The sequence below is a fragment of the Chlorocebus sabaeus genome, chromosome 1 (genome assembly GCF_047675955.1).
Source record: "Chlorocebus sabaeus isolate Y175 chromosome 1, mChlSab1.0.hap1, whole genome shotgun sequence".
NCBI classification, from domain to species: domain Eukaryota; kingdom Metazoa; phylum Chordata; class Mammalia; order Primates; family Cercopithecidae; genus Chlorocebus; species Chlorocebus sabaeus.
The window spans coordinates 42,574,905-42,594,800 of NC_132904.1; the positions used below are offsets into that span (position 1 = coordinate 42,574,905).

A 19,896-nucleotide genomic window follows, 5' to 3' on the forward strand; every position below is an offset into this window, starting at 1 on the left:
CCAGGAAGGAGAGAGGGTCATCTCTCTTTTCACCCCACCACAGAGCACTGCTGTGAATAGGCAGAAATACTGAAGCGCTGCAAAGCAGAGCCTATTTGCTGGCTCTTACTCCTAAGTGCCATCTACTGGATAATAGCCCAAATTACAACACCAAAAACACTGCCAATATACAAAACTGTGAAACTCAAGGCAAGAATCCTGCCACAAAGACCCTGTACAGAGCCTTGGCTCTCTGAAAACACCCAGTAATGAAGCCAATTGATTATACTTAACTTATACTACAGTTAATGGAACCACCAGCCCTCTCAGGTGAAAAAGATTCAGTGCAAGAACTCTGGAAAATCAAAAAGTCAGTGTCCCCTTATCTCCAAATGAACTTCTCAGCAATGGTTCTTAACTAGATGGTAACGACAGAAATGACAGACATAGAATTCAGAATCTAGATGGAAATGACACTCATCGAGAATCAAGAAAAAGTTAAAACCCAATCCAGTAATCCAGAAATCCAGTAAAACAATCTGAGAGCTGAAAGATGAAATAGCCATTTTAGGAAAAAACAAAACTGAACTTCTGGAATGGAAGCAATCACTACAAGGATTTCATAATATGATAGGAAGTATTAATATCAGAATAGACCAAGCTGAGGAAAGAATCTTAGAGCTCAAAAACCAGTTCTTCAAATCAACTGAGCCAGACAAAGGTGAAAAAAACAAACAAAAAAAAGAACGAAACCTCCAAGAAATTTAGAATTATATGAAGAGACCAAACTTATGATTTACTGGCATTCCTGAGACAGGAAAGTAAACAATCTGGAAAAAATATTTGAGGATATAGTCTATAAAAATGTCCCCAATCCCACCAGAAATTGATACACAAATTTAATAAAGATGGAGAACCCTGATGAGACACTATATCCCCAAGGCACACAGTCATCAGACTCACCAAGTTCAACACAAACAAAACAAATTTAAAGGCAGCTAGAGAGAAGGGTCAGATTACATACAAATGGAAGCCCATCAGGCTAGCAGCAGACCTGTCAGCAGAAATCTTACAAGTCAGAAGATATTGGAAGCCTATTTGTAGCATCCTTAAAGAAAAGAAATTCTAACCAAGAATTTCATATCCCAACAAACTAAGCTTCCTAAGTGAAGGAGAAATAAAATCCTTCTCAGACAAGCAAATTCTGAGATAGCTTTTTACCACTTTACAAGGCTTACAAGAGGTCCTTAAGGGAGTACTAAACATGGAATGAAAGAACAATACCTGCCATCACAAAACACAGTTAAACACATAGTCCAGAGACACTATAAAGAGACTATACAATCAAGTCCACAAAACAACAAGCTAACAACGTGATGACAAGATCAAAATCTCACATATTAATACTAACACTGGATATAAATTGTCTAAACACTGCATGTAAAAGACATAGAGTGGCAAGCTGGATAAAAACACAAGACCCAACTGTCTGCTGTCTTTAAGAGACCCTTCTCATGTATAATGACACTCACAGGTTCAAAGTAAAGGGATGGAGAAAGATCTACCATCTAAATGGAAAACAAAAACAACAGGAGTCTCTATTCTATCAGATGAAACAGACTTTAAACCAACAAGAATTAAGAAGGGCAAAGAAGGCCATTACATAACTATAAAGGGCTCAATTCAACAAGAAGACTTAACTATCCTAAATATATATGTACACAACAATGGAGCACCCATGTTTATAAAACAAGCCCTTCTTAACCTATAAAAACACTTAGAGAGCCACATAATAGTAGTGGGAGACTTCAGCATCCCACTGACAGCATTAGACAGATCACTGATGCAGAAAACTAGCAAAATAATTCTGGATTAAACTCAACACTGGACCAACTGGACCTAATAGGCATCTACAGAGCACTAACCAGTCACATAATATATATTCTCATCTTCTCAGAGATCACATGTTTAGTCATAAAGCAAATCTCAATAAATTAAAAAAGACAAAATCATATCAAGCACACACTCAGACCACAGCGCTTTAAAAATAGAAATCAATACCAACATATCTCAAATCTGTGCCAACACATGGAAATTGACCAACTTGCTCCTGAATAACTCCTGAGTATAAAACCAAATTAAGGCACAAATAAAACAATTCTTTGAAATTAATAAAAATAAGATCCAACGTACCAAAATCTTTGGGATGCTGTTAACGCAGTGCTAAGAGGAAAGTTTACAGCTCTAATATGCCTCAATTAAGTAGTAAGAAAGACTTCAAAATAACAAATTCCACCCAGAGGGACTAGAGAATAAGAACAAACCAACTCCAAAGCTAGCAGAAGAAACAACTAAAATTATAGAAGAATCAAACTAAGTTGAGACGTAAAAATCTATACACAAGATCAATGAAACCAAGAATTGGTTCCTCAAAAGAATAAACAAGATATATCACTAGCTATATTAACAAAGAAAAAAAGATCCAAATAAGTCTAATGAGAAATGACAATGATGATATTATAACTAATCCTATAGAAATCAAAAATCCTCTACTGTTATGAAAAATTCTATTCACATAAATTAGAAAATCTTGAGGAAATGAATAAATTCCTGGAAACACAAAAGCTCCCAAGATTAAACTAGGAAGAAAGTAAAAACCCGAACAGACCATTATAAGTTTTGAAATTTAATCATTAATTTAAAAATCTACCAACCAAAAAATTCCCTAGACCAGATGAATTCACACCCAAATACCAGCAGACATACAAAGAAGAACTGGTAACAACCCTGCTGAAACTATTCCAAAAACTCAAAAAGGAAAGGCTTCTCTATAACTCATTCTATGAAACCAGCACCAGCCTGATACCAAAATCTGATAGAGACACAACAACCAAAAAGAGACAATGTCAGGCCAATATCCCTGATGAATATAGACACAAAAGTTGTCAACAAAATACTAGCAAACCAAATCCAGGAGCACATCAAAAAGTTAATACATCACGATCAAACTGGCATTATTCCTGAGATACAAGCCTGATTCAACAAGTGCAAATAAGTAAATGTGACTCACCACATAAATAGAATTATGAGGAAAAACGATTAACATATGATCATCTCAATAAATGCAGAAAAAGCTTTTGATAAAATTCAGCATCCCTTTCCATTCATGATAAAAAAGACCCTCAATAGTCTCGGTATTGAATGAACATACCTCAAAATAATAAGAGCCATCTATGATAAACCCACAACCAAAATCATACTGAATGGGCAAAAGCTGGAATTGAGAAATGAAATAAAACAAAGATGTCCACTGTTGTCACTCCTATTCAACATAGTACTTAAGTCCTAGCCAGAGGAATCAGACAAGAGAAAAAAATAAAAGGCATCCAAATAGGAAAAGAAGAAGAAAAGCTATCTCTTTTTGTTGACAAATGATTCTATACCTAGAAAGCCCTAAAGACTCCACCAAAAGTCTCCTAGACTTCATAAATGACAGATAAGAGACTTCAGTAGTTTCAGGACCCAAAAGCAATGAACAAAAGTGAGTAGCATTTCTATCTGTCAATAATGTTCAAGCTGAAAAGTCACATCGAGAACACAATTCCATTTTCAATAGCCACGAAAATGAAATATCTAGGAATACAGCTAATCCAGGAGGTAAAAGATCTCTACAAGGAAAACTACAAAACACTGATGAAAGAAATCAGAGATGACACAAATAAACAAAACAACATTCCTTGCTCATGGATTAGAAGAATCAGTATAATTAAAATGGCCATACTGCCCAAAGCAATTTACAAATTCAATGTTATTCCTATCAAACTACCAATGACATTTTTCACAGAGTTAGAAAAAGCTATTCTAACATTAACATAGAACCATAAAAATGGCCAAATAGCCAAAGCAATCCTAACCAAAAAGAACACAGCTGGAAGCATACACTACCTGGCTTCAAACTATGCTATAAGGCTGCAGTAAGCAAAATAGTGTGGTACTGGTAGAGAAGCAGACACATAGACCAATAGAACTAAACAGAGAAACCGGAAATGAAGCTGCACACCTCCTACCATCTGGTCTTCAACAAAGCTGGCAAAAACAAGCAATGGGGAATGGATTCTGTATTCAATAAATGGTACTGGGATAACTGACTAGCAATACACAGAATAATAAAACTTGGACCCTTATCTTTCACCATGTAGAAAAATAACTCAAGATGGAATAGAGTTTTAAATGTAAGACCTCAACTATAAAAATTCTAGAAGAAAACCTAATAAATATCTTTCTCTTCATTGGCCTGGGTAAATAATTTTTGGCTAAGTCACCAAAAGTAAGTGCAACAACAAAAAAAAATTGACAAGTGGGACCTAATTAAACTGAAGAGCTTCTGCACAACAAAAGAAACTATCAATAGAGTAAACCATCTATAGTATAGGACAAAACATTCACAAACTACACATCCAACAAAGGTCTAATATCCAGAATCTATGAGGAACTTGAACAAATCAACAAGCAATATCCAAATAACCACATTAAAAAATTGACAAAAGACATGAACAGACACTTCTCAAAAGATGTACAAGCAGCCAACAAACATATAAAAAATGCTCATCATCACTAATCCAGAGAAATGCAAATCAAAACTGCAATTAGATACCATCTCATACCAGTCAGAATGACTATTATTAAAAAGTCAAGAAATATCAGATGTTGGTGAGATTGTGGAGAAAAGAGAACATTTATACACTGTTGATGTGAATGAAAATTAATTCAGCCACTGTGGAAAACAGTTTGGAGCTTCTGCAAAGAGCTTAAAACAGAGCTATCATTTGACCCAACAATCTCATTACTGGGTATATACTCAAAGCAATAAAAATTGTTCTACCAAAAAGACACATGCACCCATACGTCCATCGCAGCACTATTCACAATAGCAAAGACATGGTATCAACCTAGGTGCCCTTTAATGGTGGAGTAAATAAATAAAATGTGGTATATATAAACCAAGGAATGCTACACAACTGTCAAAAAGAATAAAATTATGTCCTTTGCAACAACATGCATGCAGCTGGAGGCCATTATCCTAAGCAAATTAATAAGAGAACAGAAAACCAAATGTTGCATGTTCCCCCTTGTAAGTAGGAGCTAAATATTGAATACACATAGACATAAGGATGACTACGATATACACTGGTGACTACTAGAGGAGGTAGTATGGGAGAGGGGTGTGGGTTAAAAAACTCCCTATTTGTTACTATGCTCACTACTCGGGTGGCAGGATCTGTAACCCAAACATTAGCATCATGCAATATATCCACATAAAAAACATGCATGTATACCCCCGAATCTAAAATTAAAAAGTTGAAATTATATTAAAAAATTGGGACAGCCTAATGTTTTTCAATAGAAAAACCAATAAATGAATTATGAAAAATTTATAATAAGGTATTCTGTGTTCCACTAAATAGTATCAGACAGATCTTTGTGTATTCATAGAAGGATATCAGTAATATACTATTTAGTGAATACAGAAAAATCTTAGCATGAAAGAGAAGAGAAAGATGCCATTGCTCTCAGAAAAAAAAAAATGTTTCTGTGCTTTTTTATACATAAAAACAAAAATAGGACTAAATCAATATTATCCAAATCAAGTCTAGTTATTTTTGTGGAGTTTGATGAAGGTAGAATTTCACTTAAAACTTTGTTAATCTCCTAATTATTTGAAATGTTTTTGATAAATATTTTAGTTTTATAACTTAAAGTATTAAATGATTATTATTCAAAACAGTTAAAATAACCATTCAAGAAGGAGTTAGCATGATTTATCAAAAGCCCCAGTTTATAAACTGACTAACTGACATTTATTTTTCAAAATGTGTCCTCTAGTTTCACTTAAACATACTGTTGAGATAACATTTCAATTGATTTGGATGGATCCATTCAAATCAGTCTCATGAAACAGATACTGTGATGCTGTGTAAGCATAGCAATGCAAGTATAAATCACCAAGTAAAAAACACTGCCTATAGTAGCAAGATATCTCTAATCTAATAGCTCATTGAATAAAATCATAGAAGTCTCCTAATATCCTGTATGCTTGTAGTATTGCTATGCTTTAAAGCAATAACCTGCAACCATAGTCTTCTTGCTTAGCTAATGAAACTGTCTAAAGGATTGAGGTGATAAAACAAATGTCGTCACAGCTCACTGAAAGCATACACACAAACATCAATACACAACCTTTGTCTTATGTTCCAAATTTCTGGACTTCAGGAGAAACAAAAACTAATATGTACTAAACACTAAGTGCTAGTCCCTATGCTAAAAAGTAGTAATATCACTATTCCCATTTTACAGATAGTATAGATACTATAACTATCATGCTAAAAAGTAGTAATATTGTTATTCCTATTTTCATAATGGTTAAGTAACTTGACCAAATTCATATAACTTTCAAGAGGCAGAACTTGGATTAGAATTCAGCCTAGTTAAATGCTAAGGTCTAACCTCTTAACCACTATATGATCTCTGTTGTATTTCATCAATTTAGCAACAACATTTTCCTAAATGAATTGCTAATTGATAGTGTAGATATGAAACCAAGAAGTTGTGAAATGTAGTGGGTGAAAATAGTAGTTAAATAAAACAGAATATTATGCCATTGTGAATAAAAATCACATTATCAAGTTTTAATTGGTCTGATCCTATGTATGAAACTTACTTAATCAAGTCTAATGGCTGCTCCTTGTAGAAATAGGAAAATCGAGCCCAATTCTGGTGAAGTATGTATCTTTCATTGGTGGGATTGGGAGGTTCTGATGGCTTCCAATATTGACCCTGCAGATATTCAAGAGGAGGGTACATAAAAGATGAAGCAAAAGACAAAGGTGAAGTAAATAAACACTGCTGTTCTAAGAAGGTTAGTAAACAAGGGTATGTTTTCTTTTACTTTTAGATTTCATATTCAATTGATATGAAATTATTTCACAAACTATAATAATATTTATTTATGAAATTATCACACAAAGATATCTCAAAATACAAGTAAAAGTGTAAGACTTTGGCTTTACTCAAGCTATTCTTTCACGTGGAATGCCCTTTCTTCTCTGCTCAAATCCTAATACAATATTCCAGGCCCAGAGAGCCATATCACTATATAACTAGATAGGACTTTAGAAATGGGCTAACGCTTTTTTTATAGATGAAAAAAGTAAACCTCAAGGAACGTTAAGCAATGAATCCAAGGTCATACTGCTATTACGGGAAGACACTCCTGTTCTGTCCTTTCTTATAGCCACTTGCCAAAGAACTTAAAATATTACAAAAAACTTTGGCATTTAAGGGGCTCAGTATTGCTTCATGCATAAGCTCTTCTCCCATTGTTAGATACCGACTAATATTATTTATATGTTTTCATGGCCTAGCAAAGTATTGTGTACACCGTGGCTGTTTAAGACATTCTGTTTTTACCGTAGACAAATGAACTGCTGAAGGCAGCACTGAATAGATATCCAGTTTAAAATTTAGCACATGTGAAAATATATATGATAAGGCGTTAAATTTTGCATCACCAAGATTCCAACTTTTTTCTTCTTCTGTAGGTAATTCAACTGAATCTTAAGAAATTAAACAACCAAAAAAGCAGCCTATGTGGGTATTTTGAAAAATGATTCTGTAAAGCACATAAGGGAAAATCCAGTACCTAATGTTGCATTCAGAAGAAAAGAAAGATTAAAAGGTAAAATCAACAGTAAGTTATAGCTATCTCTAGTGACAGCTCAGTGACATTGCATTTCCAATGAGCCTATATGACTCTACTGAAAAGCTACATGTATAGTTTAAAACTGGTGATGACTGAAGACATTAGTTTGGCTTTATGATATGGCATTGTAAGGATAGAATTAACGCCCTAAAAATTAATTGAAAAAAAAATTCAAAATCTCTAGAAAAAAGAATGAGCCCTTTTGTGAAGAAAGATTGGCACAGAATGCAGTGCAAAGTGTTTATTAACCTACTTTAGATCTCTGCTTTACCAAATGTCCATGTTATTGTTTAGAATCTATAATCTCCTAAGAGTTTCTTTGCTCCAGGAAAAAAAAAATGTGACAGTGGGCCCTCTGTATCTGCAGGTTCTGCATCCACAAATCTATCCAACAGAAGATTGTAAATATTTTTAAACAGCAGTAAAAAAAAAACTTAAAAACACACAGCATAACAACTATTTACATTTATATTGCATTGGGTATTATAAACAATCTAGAGATGAATTTAAGCATGTTGAAGAATGTGTGTAGGCTATATGCAAATACTACTACATTTTATATAATAAACTTGATCATGCTGGAATTTTGGTATTCAAGGGTCAGGGGATTGGTTCTGGAACCAATCCTCAGTGATTAGGTACTATATATGTGTTCAAGGGTTGTTGAATAAAAGAAGAGGCTGTTGGTTTTTTCTAATACTTAAGTTACTAAATTGACACTCCTGTTGAAAATGGTGACTCATTTTGGAAAATTTCCTTTACTTTTACAGGAAACACATAAAGAAAAAAAAAAAACTAATCAGTGTTGAACTGACCTAGAGTAAATTCTCATAGTACTGAATAAATATTGCATATTGGCCAGTTGTGGTGGCTCATGCCTGTAATCTCAACACTTTGGGAGGCTGAGGCGGGCATATCATCTGAAGTCAGGAGTTCAATTACAGCCTGCCAACATAGCAAAACCCTTTGTCTATGAAAAGTACAAAAATTAGCCAGGCATGGTGGTATGTGCCTGTAATCCCAACTACTCAGGAGGCTGAGGAAGGAGAATTGCTTGAACCCAGGAGACGGAGGCTACAGTGAGCCAAGATTGCACTACTGCGCACCAGCCTGGGGGACAGAGCAAGACGCCATCTCAAAAAACAAAAGTAAACAAAACAAAAATTAAATATTAACAGAGGAAAACTAGCACAACAGACAAAGTCCTAGAAAAGGAAGAGCTTGGCTTTGGGCTTTTGGGAACTATTACAGCAACACTGTTCAAAAAATGGGGAATTATTTAGCTGCCACTTGTTTCAATTAAAATATTTGTTTCTTCTATTACTGAGAACTATATTTCTTGCAAAGAGAATACATCATCAAAAAGTCTTTTTAAGTATGGAAGAGTAAAACTGTAACAAAAGAAACAATAAAAATAGATGTCCAAGGGATGATCTCAAAGTAGAATATATACACATTGAGCCAAAGGATTTCTACTGTCAATAGGTGGTGAAATTTAAACACTGGCTATTCAAATGAGAAAGTTTCCATCAAAAAGTTTCCATCATCTGAGGTCAGGAGTTCAATTCCAGCCTGGCCAACATAGCAAAACTCCGTCTCTACTAAAAATACAAAATTATTGTATTAGCGAAGAAATTAGGCTGAGTACTGGTTCCAAGACCAAATTTTCAGGTTTGGTTCAACAGGCGAATCACGTAAAATGTCACTTCTCTATTAAACTTATAAACTCAATGTTTTCGTACAATGATTTGCCAGCCCCCTAAAAAAATTCTTGTGAATATCAGTTGTCATAACATCTGAAGCATTCTTATGCTTTAGTTTATATTGCAATTATACACATGCTTTATTTCTAGGAGAGTCCTAGACTATGAGCTTGGATTCATGGTTGTGTTCCAATAATGGCTAACAGAATGCTTTACATATAATTGAAGCCAATCATGTATTTGATGAATGAATATGTGAATGCATGTAATTTAAATTCCTTACAGCTTCAAAACTTTATAAATGAGAAAAGAACTAATGGACTCAGATAGAAATTTCCAAATATTATGTTCTAAAATGTTCTTTTAATGTGACTGCTATTTTCAGAATGGGTTCTAATAAAAAGTCATTTGCAAATGTAAAAGTTTTTAAAATACGTGTCCATTTGAACCTTCAAAGACACATTTAGTACATATCTCGGCATAGCTGGTAAAGCTCTCAGCTTGGAACCAGGAAGTCTTTGGGGATTTTCCCACCAGGAGAGAAAACTAAGCAATTTGAAGTAAAGGAAGATTCTCTCTCCCAGTAATGAACATGGCAGGAGGAAAATAAGCTCAGAATTTCACAATCAAACCCATACATACATCGTGGAGTGGATAGGCAGATGAATAAGTGTTAGAGTTTAGCAGCCTTTCAATCCCAAACCTTTTCTTCCCATCTTCTATGCCAAAAGGACATCTTGAGAGAATATAGTACACCTACAAGGTAAGTACAAAAAGACACTATCACATTTCAGAATGTATGCTTTCCACATTCCTTTCAATCACAATTTAAAAATGTCTACTTTGAATGTAGATACAGGCTCTAATTATAGAAGGAAGCTTCTCTTGGTTGTCTGGAATATGTAGAGTGTGGGATTATATGGAGTTTGCAGATATTTTAGCTTCTGAGTCTGAGAGCTTCCCATTCCTTTGATGGGGTGAACGGACCATAATTTATTGTTTCTCCTGTCCAAACCTCCTCTTTAGTTCTTTGTGCCAGAATTTCTACTATAATTAGGGCTTCAAGTAGGAGACTAATGTCACTACTGACAGTTCAATTGGGGGAATATGGAGTAGAATTGATATTTATCCAAGCTGTCTTGAATACTTCTTCAATTAATTATTTTTACAAGGCCTTTTACCTGATATCTGAATTTATTAGCCAAGGGGATCCTATCTCTACAGCCACTTTGCAATGACTTACATATTTCTATCAGTTTTATCCTGAATATAATTGGGCTTTGGTGTCCTCTGTTCTTGTATTTCTGTGAATTCAATCTCATCTGCTTTTTATCTTCCAGCAACTCTTCAAAATTTCTGTATTTCTAATTGCTAAATTTGTTTTTATTCAGCACTGTTTTATACATAGTCCCCAACCTTTCCTTTCTTTTACATTTTACCATTCCAAGACTCTTTGATTGGAATGGTTGTAGTTCTTGAATCATCATCATCTAAACTCATCATCCATGTTAAGAGCAGCTCAATATCCCATCTTGGTAAAGAAATCATAATTTATGCAAGATAGTTTTAATTTTTATAAATAATGTCATAAATATGACCTGTTTTACATATTTTGGATTATTTCCTTAGGAAAGATTCACCAAAGTAAGAACTCTGTCTTGGGATGTTAACAAAGTGGAAATATTTATACTACCAGGTATTAAGATGTATTATAAAGCTATGATAATAAGTATAGTATTGTAAAATTTAAAAAAAAACTGAATTTAGGCCTGAAAAGACATTATTTGAAAAAAGTTATTGCAAAAGGTGGAGAGGGACTATTGCAATAGAAAGATTCAGAGATCTGCAAATATCTGAAAGGCCGGGCAGAAAAGTGATCTCATTAATAGGGAGAAGTAAGCAAGTGTCAGGGATGATCTTTCTTTACGCTAAGGAGAGGCTGCTACACATGACAATATTGGTTCAAGCTGAGGGTAGGTTAATGTCCAGGTTCTTACAGGGAGAAGAGAAGCTTAATTAAAGTTTGGTCAAGTCAAGGTCAACTTCTTGTTCTGATGGATCAATGTGGATAAACAGTTCAGCTAACCATTTATAAAATGAAGAATGAGAATTTGGAGAAAGTGAAGTGTGTCTAGTCTTTGTTACCATAAACTGTTAGTAACAACAAAAGGGAGATACTGCAGGGGGAAGGATAGATGTAAAAGAAGTAGATTTTCCCTGGTGCCAAAAGGGAAAGTGACTTCCCCCACCTCCTTTTCCTCAGGATACAAGGGAGTCTTCAAAAGACTCATGAAAAATGGATATGTGTGGTTTTCAAATTTTATGCATAAAATTAAACTCATACTAACTTGTTATAACATGTCCGAACAGGATTTAGTTTGAGGGACTAAGAAGGACACATCAGTTTGAAAAGGGCCGCTGTCAGAGCAACATAAATTCTGCTAAAATTGAAGCAAGAACAAATATCAAATTTATGGTGAAGCTTGAGGGGAAGAATGGTGACCTCACTGATGCTTTACCAAAAGTTTATGAAGACAATCCCCCTAAAGAGATCAACAGTTTATAAATGAATAACTCATTTTAAGAAGGGATGAGATGATGTCAAAGATGAAGCCCACAGCCTCAGACCGTTCACATCAATTTGCAAGGAAAAAAATCCACCTTGTTCATGCCCTAATTGAAGAGGACCAAAGACGAACAGCACAAATAATAGGCCAACACCACAGATATCTCAACTGGTTCAGGTTTCACCATTCTGACTAGAAAATTATAGTTCAGCAAACTTTCCAATCAATGGGTGTGAAAATTGTTGTACTCAGTTCACCTGTAGACAAAAGCAGTTTTCAATGGAAATTTTAAATAAGTAGAATCAAGATCCTTAAGAATTTCTTTGAAGAATTATGACAGGGATGAAACATGGCTTCGCCAGTGCTATCCTGAAGATAAAGCACAATCAAAGCAATGGCTACCAAGAGATGGAAGTGGTTCAGGGAAAGCAAAAGCAGACAAATCAAGAGCAAAGGCCGTGGCAACAGTTTTTTCGAGGGATGCTCAAGGAATTTTGCTTGTTGACATTCTGGTGGGCTGAAAAACAATAGCTTCTGCTTATTATGAGAGTGTTTTAAGAAAATAGTGCCAGGCACTGCTCAAAGCTTTTTATGTCTGAACTAATTTAATTATCTAGGTAACCTATGAAGTGGATATTATTCCTGTCTAAGCACAAAGAAATAGTGACACAAAACCATGATTCTTTGTGAGAGAAGTTTTTAATGGGAAACTTAAAGATCCTAGGACTTCAAATGCAGAGAAAACAATACTATTTAGAAGGCAGAAAACAGTTTTAAATGAAGGAAAAAAAGTTTTGAGGTTTCTCAAATTCTATCCATATATAAAGAAATTAAAACATTTCATTTCCATTTGGAATGATAAATATTTCCTTTACTATGCACTGACTGTATAAAACCAAACTCTAAGACTGTAAAACCATTTTACAAAGATCTTACAAAATCAAAGTCCTCTAGATCTCAATTAATTGCTTTTTCCAATACTGTATAACATCTCTTCCTTTACTACACCCATACCATGAACCACTCATTTTTAAACAACAGTTTGAGAGTTAGGGAGGGTAATGAGTTTATGTGGTCTAATTACACTTTCAAACTGCTCAATATCACCAAATGCTTATATCCTATACAGAAACACCTTGCAGAAATGGTATGACATCTGCACATGTATAAAAGCACACACAAGCATACATCTCGGATTCAAAGGGATGTGCCCAAAGGTCTTCTCTACCTACAATTCTGTTTCTTGATGAGGATGGAAAGAAGGTTGCCTGATCTTCGATGAGGAAGAGCTCCTGCCGATGTCTGCTGAATTGGGCAGTAAAGTATTCAGGATGGGGATACTTCACACTCGGTGGGAGGCTCACAGGCCCAAGCACATAGCTCATAGGAGTTTGCTTAGGTCGGGGAATATCACTCTCCTTAATAGGCATTTTGATTCCCAAGACTTCAGCATAGGTAACTAATACCTCCCAAGGGGCATGGATCTTGACAAAATAAGTTCTTCCATCTTCAGAGTCCTGCATAAAAAAAAAAAGGCAAAATAGCAGAAAGCTTACTGATCAGTTTGTTATTGAGCTGATTAAATAAAATAAATAATATTTTATAAAATCTCAAACACATCAAAGTATTTTCAATTTTTTGAAATTTTCAGGCAAAACTTTGAGAAAACAAAATTCACAAAACATAGTTATAGTTACATAAACATGTGTATATGTATACATATCATGTGTATATATATGTGAGAGACAGAAAGAAACATATAAAGACACATACAAACAGAGAAAGAATATTTTTAAAAATATATTTCATGGTCAATGTATACTCATCTCTAAATCCACAATAACCTATGTAGTTCCAGGCAATTTCTTAAGTTTTTAGTAACTAGCAATAAGTTCAAAATTTTACTTAGGTTATAATATAAGGGATACACATAGACTGTAAAATGTACTTACTCTTCTTACCCAACTTCTTTGTTTTGCCTACACAAAGAGGAAGAACTTTAGGTAATAAAGGTTCATTGCATAGGAAAAATTACGGATTGTATGGTATAATAATTTATTAGTTCACTGAAAATGGGAGAACTGGAGAGTAATGCTTTAGGTTTTCTTTTTTTTTTTTTTTTTTAAAGACAGAGCCTTACTCTGCTGACAAGGCTGGAGTGCAGTGGCACAACTATGAAACTCCTGGGCTCCAGCAATCCTCCTGCTTCAGCCTCTCAAGTAGCTGGACTACAGGCGCAATGCCCAACTAATTTTTTATTTTTTATTTTTTGTAGAGACAGGATCTTGTTATGTTGCCCAGGCTGAAACTATTAGAAATTTCATAGATAGGGTAAGATATTAAATAGGACTTTAAAAACAATTTTGAAGGGAATTCTAGAAAAACAGTAAAAATCAGTTTAAAAAGAAAACTTGGTATATTCATGAACAGAAAGAATGTCTTCGCTTAAATAGCAGGTTATGCTGCAAGACAGCCTGGTTAATTATTTAGGGGACCAGATTATAGCCAGACTTCAAAGTGAAACTGTTATGAGAAAAAGTCCACATCTTCTTTTTCTTTGTATCCTGAATGCAAACTGTGTCCATTTATTACTGCATATTCACAGTACTCATCTACTTACCTGTAAGACTACAGGCCCTATCACCCCAGTACACATATCCGTAGCCAAAAGAGCTATTGTATTGCCTCCAAACACAGAGTCTATCCAGTCAAAGGCCAGAATAGGATAAAACAACACTTAAAGAGTCTGGTATAAATTATCAACTACATTTACCCTTTTGTCTTCTATTTCCAACTCAAGACCTGTTTTTCTGAGATTTTTTTCAAACTCTTTTCTTCTTTCCTATGACCAAAAAAAAAAAAAATTCAACACAATTATGCAGAACACTTTTGTTTTATTTGCTCAGTATTGACAGATTCAATATACAATGGCTGTGACTTTGGATGGCTCTCTGCCTCTCCCATGGTTGTATATAAAAGTGCTCCATCTGAATGTCAGGTACTGCTTTTCTCTTGTGCTATAATTCGCAACAACTACAAAAATGCAGTATATCCAGGAATAATCACCAGGAAATACGCAGAGCCTCTATATGAAGAAATGCACAAAACTTTACTGAATAACGTAAATTTAAAAAACTTTATAAACAGAGAGACATGCTCCAAGTTGAAAAGACTCACTATTACAAAGATCAATACTCTTCAAATAAACTATATATTTAATGGAATTTTAAGCCAATATATCATCAAGACTTTTTAATCCGGAAGGACAAAATGGCTTCACTTAGCAAAAAGTAAACTTAAATTTAACTATAGGTCATTACTGAAAATAACCACTCGGGTGCCTAGTTTTTCATTTGTTTGTTTGTTTGTTTTGTAGTGACAGGATCTTGCTCTGTCACCCAGGCTGGAGTACAGTGTTGTGATCACAGCCCATTATAGCATCAAACTCCTGGGCTCAAGTGATCCTCCCCAGCCTCCTCAGTAGCTGGGACTATAAGCAGGTATCGCCATACTTGGATACTTTTAAAAAAAAAATTTTTATAGAGACTGGGTCTCATTATCTGCCCAGGCTGGCCTTGAACTCCTGGCCTCAACTGATCCTCCCGCCTTAGTCTGCCAAAGCACTGGGATTACAGGTGTGAACCACCCATCCAGCCTTTATTAAAGCAATGTATTGATGACAAAAAAAGTATTTTTATATTTTTAAGACATTTTTATTGAGTTAAAATATACATATATAACTTACCATCTTTACCATTTTTAAGTGTACAGTTCAGTAGTAATAAATACATTTATACTGTTTTTCTCCCTTTATCTCCCTCCTTCCCCTTCCCTTTCCTGGCTTCTGGTAGCCACCAATCTACTCTATCTTGAGATCCACATTTTTACCTCCCACACATGAGTGAGAATATATGACATCTGTCTTTCTGTGCTTCTTTTATTTCACTTAACATAACGGCTTCCAGTTCCATTGATGGCTGCAAATGATAATATTTCGTTTTTACAATGGCTGAAAAATATTCCATTATATGTATTTGTCACGTTTTCTTTATCTATTCATCCAATAATGGGCACTTTTCCTTTGCTGTGCAGAAGGTTTTTGGCTTGATATAATCCCAGTGGTCTATTTTTCCTTTAATTGCCTGGTCTTAACCAAAGAAGTCTGTCTAGATCAACATCCTGGAGCATTTCCCCAGTGTTTTCTTCTAGTAGTTTCAAAGTTTCAGTTCTTACAGTCAAAGCTTTAATCCACTTTGATTTGATCTTTTGTATGGTAAGAACTATGCGTCTGGTATCATTTTTCCATATAATTATCCAGTCTTATCAGCATCATCTATTGAAAAGCCTACCTTTTCTCCATTGTATGCACTTGGCCCCCTTTTCAAAGATGAGCTTGTTTTAAATGCATAGATTTAAATCTGGATTGTCTATTCTATTTCATTAGTCTGTGTGTCTGTTGTTATGCCAGTACCTTATTGAAGGTATGAGATGCAGGATAGTCATTTAGTTATGCACAGTTGGAAGAGAAATGTGGACTGGAAAAGTAAATTCAGGGATTGTATGATTAATGTATATAAAATCATAAAATATATTATTTTAAAACAGTAAGAATCATCAAATACATCAGCGTAAGTTAAGGAAAGGTGAGGATTAAGGACTGTGCCCTGAGGCACTTCAATACTAAGAGATTTAGGAGCAGTAAAGACTGAGAAGGAGCAACTAGTGAAATAAGAAAAAAACTAAGATAATGTGGAGTCCTGGAAGCCACATGAAGAACATACACAATAGAAAAGGGAAAGATCAACTGTGTCAAATATTGCTAATAGGTCAAGTAAGATGAGGGCTAAGGCTTGACCACTGGATTTTATACAAGGAGATGGGCAGAGTGGCTGGGACGAAGGCTTGAAAAGAACGGGATTAATATATAATTGAGCAGAAAAAAATACAGAAATAGTAGCTAATAGGAAAACTGGGACAAAAAGAAGGTTTTTATTCATAACTTTTTAATACAGAAAAATTATCAGCCTATTTGTTCATTGAAGAAAATGGCCTAGTAAAGAATATCAAATATAATTTAGGAGAAAGAGGAACTAATTTTAGGAGCAATATCCCGAAATAGGTATACAGAAATGAGTTAACAAAGCAGGCATTAAACTCCTATCCTTAGAAAGGCCTGGCTGCAACTTTCAAAAGGTTGGTCCTAGTGTCTGGGACTTGCTTTTCTGAAGAGTTCCCTCCACTCCCAGAACTGATAAGAGTGACTCATTTTGCCTATACTGTTTTTCCAAATAGTGTTATTTATGCTGAATATCTGCTTTCATTCTGGGAGTATGAAATGTTGGTATGTGCTAAGCTGAAGGCGACAAGGTAACCAGTCCCTAATAAAAACCTAGTGCACTTTAATGGGCTTGCCCAATAGATATTTCACATGTGTTTTCATACATTGTTGCTGGAAAAAGTAAGTGTATATCCTGTGATTCTACTGAGAGAAGAATCCTTACAAGCTTGCTCCTGGTTTCCTCCAGACTTTGTCCCATGAGCTTTTTCCCTTGCTGGTTTTGCTTTTTATCATTTCACCGTAATAAAATGTCTCCATAAGCATGACTATAAACTGAGTCCTGTGATTCTTTGTAATGAACCCCCAAACCTGAGGGCTATCTTTGGCACTCCTGAATAGTAGGCAAGAAGAAACAGAATGCAGGGCACACGTGGAGGAGTTGCCTTTAGGTAGAAGGATAAATAGTTGGTCTATGGTAACAGAGTAAGATAGCTTACACAAGCAAAAATCCTGGTGGATGGACAGATGTAGTAGTAGAAATTTATAGGTTTTCTCTTCTTGCTTCAGTTTTCTCAATGAAGCAGAAAAATGTGATCAGCTAAGCTTGAAGATGGGAGGAGGTGTTGGAGGTGTGAGGAGAGAAAAAAACATTATAAAACAGTCATCTAAGAAAGTGGGAGGCAATAGAATATGGAAGGAAAGTATGATTGCCACAAAGCATAAGGACCCGGTTAAGGTCCATGGGCACGAATGTAAGGTAAAGTCAGTCAGTAAATTGTAAGTTTTCCTTTCTGCATGTGTGCTGGCATGTAGTAGGTGGGGCTGGGTTTAACTAAAGTTGTTGTTTTGTCAAGCACAACTGGGAGAGGGGAAAGGGACTTGATGAGATATGTAACACAGTAATTACAATTGTTGACCATGAGACATAAACTGAATAAAGAGTGACAGGAGAATAAGAGCAGCAAAAATCAGTAAGATGATTGCATCTTATATGGTCCTGGTGAGGTGGAAGGAGGAAGAATGTGCATCAGAAAGATGTGAGGTATAATCAGACAGTTGTACACATAGAATGAAATTATAAATACTTGCAGTTATTAGTAATGACAAGTTCTAGGTGAGTGAATGGCTGAGTAGAAGCTAAGATCATTGGAAAAGGGAGTTCAAGGAACAGAGAGGCCAGAGTGTCAAAATAATCATCTAAGTATGAATTGATATTATCAATGATTTAAAATGATTGCTGGAAAGACTGACAGTGATCCAGGGGCTAAAATTGTTAAGGAATAGAAGATGCAGAGACAGATAAATAACAAAAACAATTCAGGATAATAATAAATCTGATGAGATTTAAAGCTCAGGAATTTCAGGGACAAGTGAAGGAGAACATTAGCAACAAGATACAAGGAGGGCAAGCAGCACTTACCCCATCTCTAGGGAAATGCTCTGTAAAGAAAAATAACCATCATTTGAGAGGACTGCTACAGTAACGTTCAGAGAAGAGACGAAAGTGATGACGGTTCATGAATTTCAGAGGCCTGGTAGAAGGCTTTCTAGACAGTGGGTGGAAAAAAGGGACAGACCTGTATGTGTACAGAGTCTTGTGGGAATAATATCTTTATTTTTAATTTTTATTTTATATGACATTTATTTTGTAAGTATATAAGTAAACGTGTGTATAAAAATGGATTAATTTATGATTTCAAATACTGAGTATTTATTGAGCATCCATTATAATCCAACCACTGTTCCAGGATTTGGGTATATAGCGATAAACAAGACAAAGTACTTGGCCTCATAAACTTAATTTATAGTGTTGGAGACAGCAAACAAGTAAAAACATGAACAAATAAGCTCATAAAGTGATGTGTAATACAAATAAAACCAAATCAGGAATAGAGCACAATATAAAGGCTATACCTGGAGGAATAGATTAGTCATACATTTCCAAAATGAAAATATCATACAAAAGGCAATTATCATATTCAGACACATACCTCAAATTTTGGATGTTACATTTAATACTAAAGTGAGCTATAAAAAGAATCAGATACTTGGAAGAAGAAGAAAAAGAAGTTAGCATGCAAAATATCCAAAAAATAACATTGACTTTACATGTCTATTCTTAAGCTGCCTACTTTACAGTTATCTCGCTCAGTTTAAGGTTTCAGTAACACTTAAGGGCTTTTCACTTTTACAACATAATTCAATGCAGATATCCATGTGAAACTATAAAATGTGCTTCTTTTTATTATTCCCACTTCTCTTATAATGCACTTACCGCCTTTAACTCTGCGTCTTTCTTTATGTCATCAGCATAGGAAAGCACAAAATCGATTTGCCTAATCCCGTCTCGGAAGAAGATAGAATCTTTGCTTTGCTGATTTTTTTGAAACTGCAGGAGACATAAATGATACAATTGTAAATTATAGTTTTATTCTGAAATGGCAAAAGCACAAAAGGAATTATTTATAATTTGGTCACCAGCTACTTTTTTTTCAGTCTTGAAATGACAAGTCAAGACAAATAACCAGAGTTTTTAGCAACAGATTATGCTTTGTTTTATAAAGTGAAATTCCATATAAAAGATTAAGCAATAATGACTCAGGAGGAAGA

At 34.8% G+C, this 19,896-nt stretch overlaps 1 protein-coding gene across 5 annotated transcripts in view; it reads right to left on the reverse strand.

The window, feature by feature from the left end:
- Nucleotides 1-19,896, reverse strand: part of ANO5 (anoctamin 5) — a 100,786-nt gene that overhangs the window by 44,812 nt on the left and 36,078 nt on the right. For all 5 annotated transcript variants that reach the window (XM_037999571.2, XM_008004186.3, XM_037999570.2 and 2 more), the window contains 5 exons: nt 19,562-19,675; nt 14,782-14,850; nt 13,241-13,525; nt 10,084-10,197; nt 6,698-6,813 (listed from right to left, as the gene is read on the reverse strand). In XM_037999571.2, the coding sequence (XP_037855499.2) occupies nt 6,698-6,813; nt 10,084-10,197; nt 13,241-13,525; nt 14,782-14,850; nt 19,562-19,675 (698 nt within the window). The remainder of the gene's footprint in view (nt 1-6,697; nt 6,814-10,083; nt 10,198-13,240; nt 13,526-14,781; nt 14,851-19,561; nt 19,676-19,896) is intronic.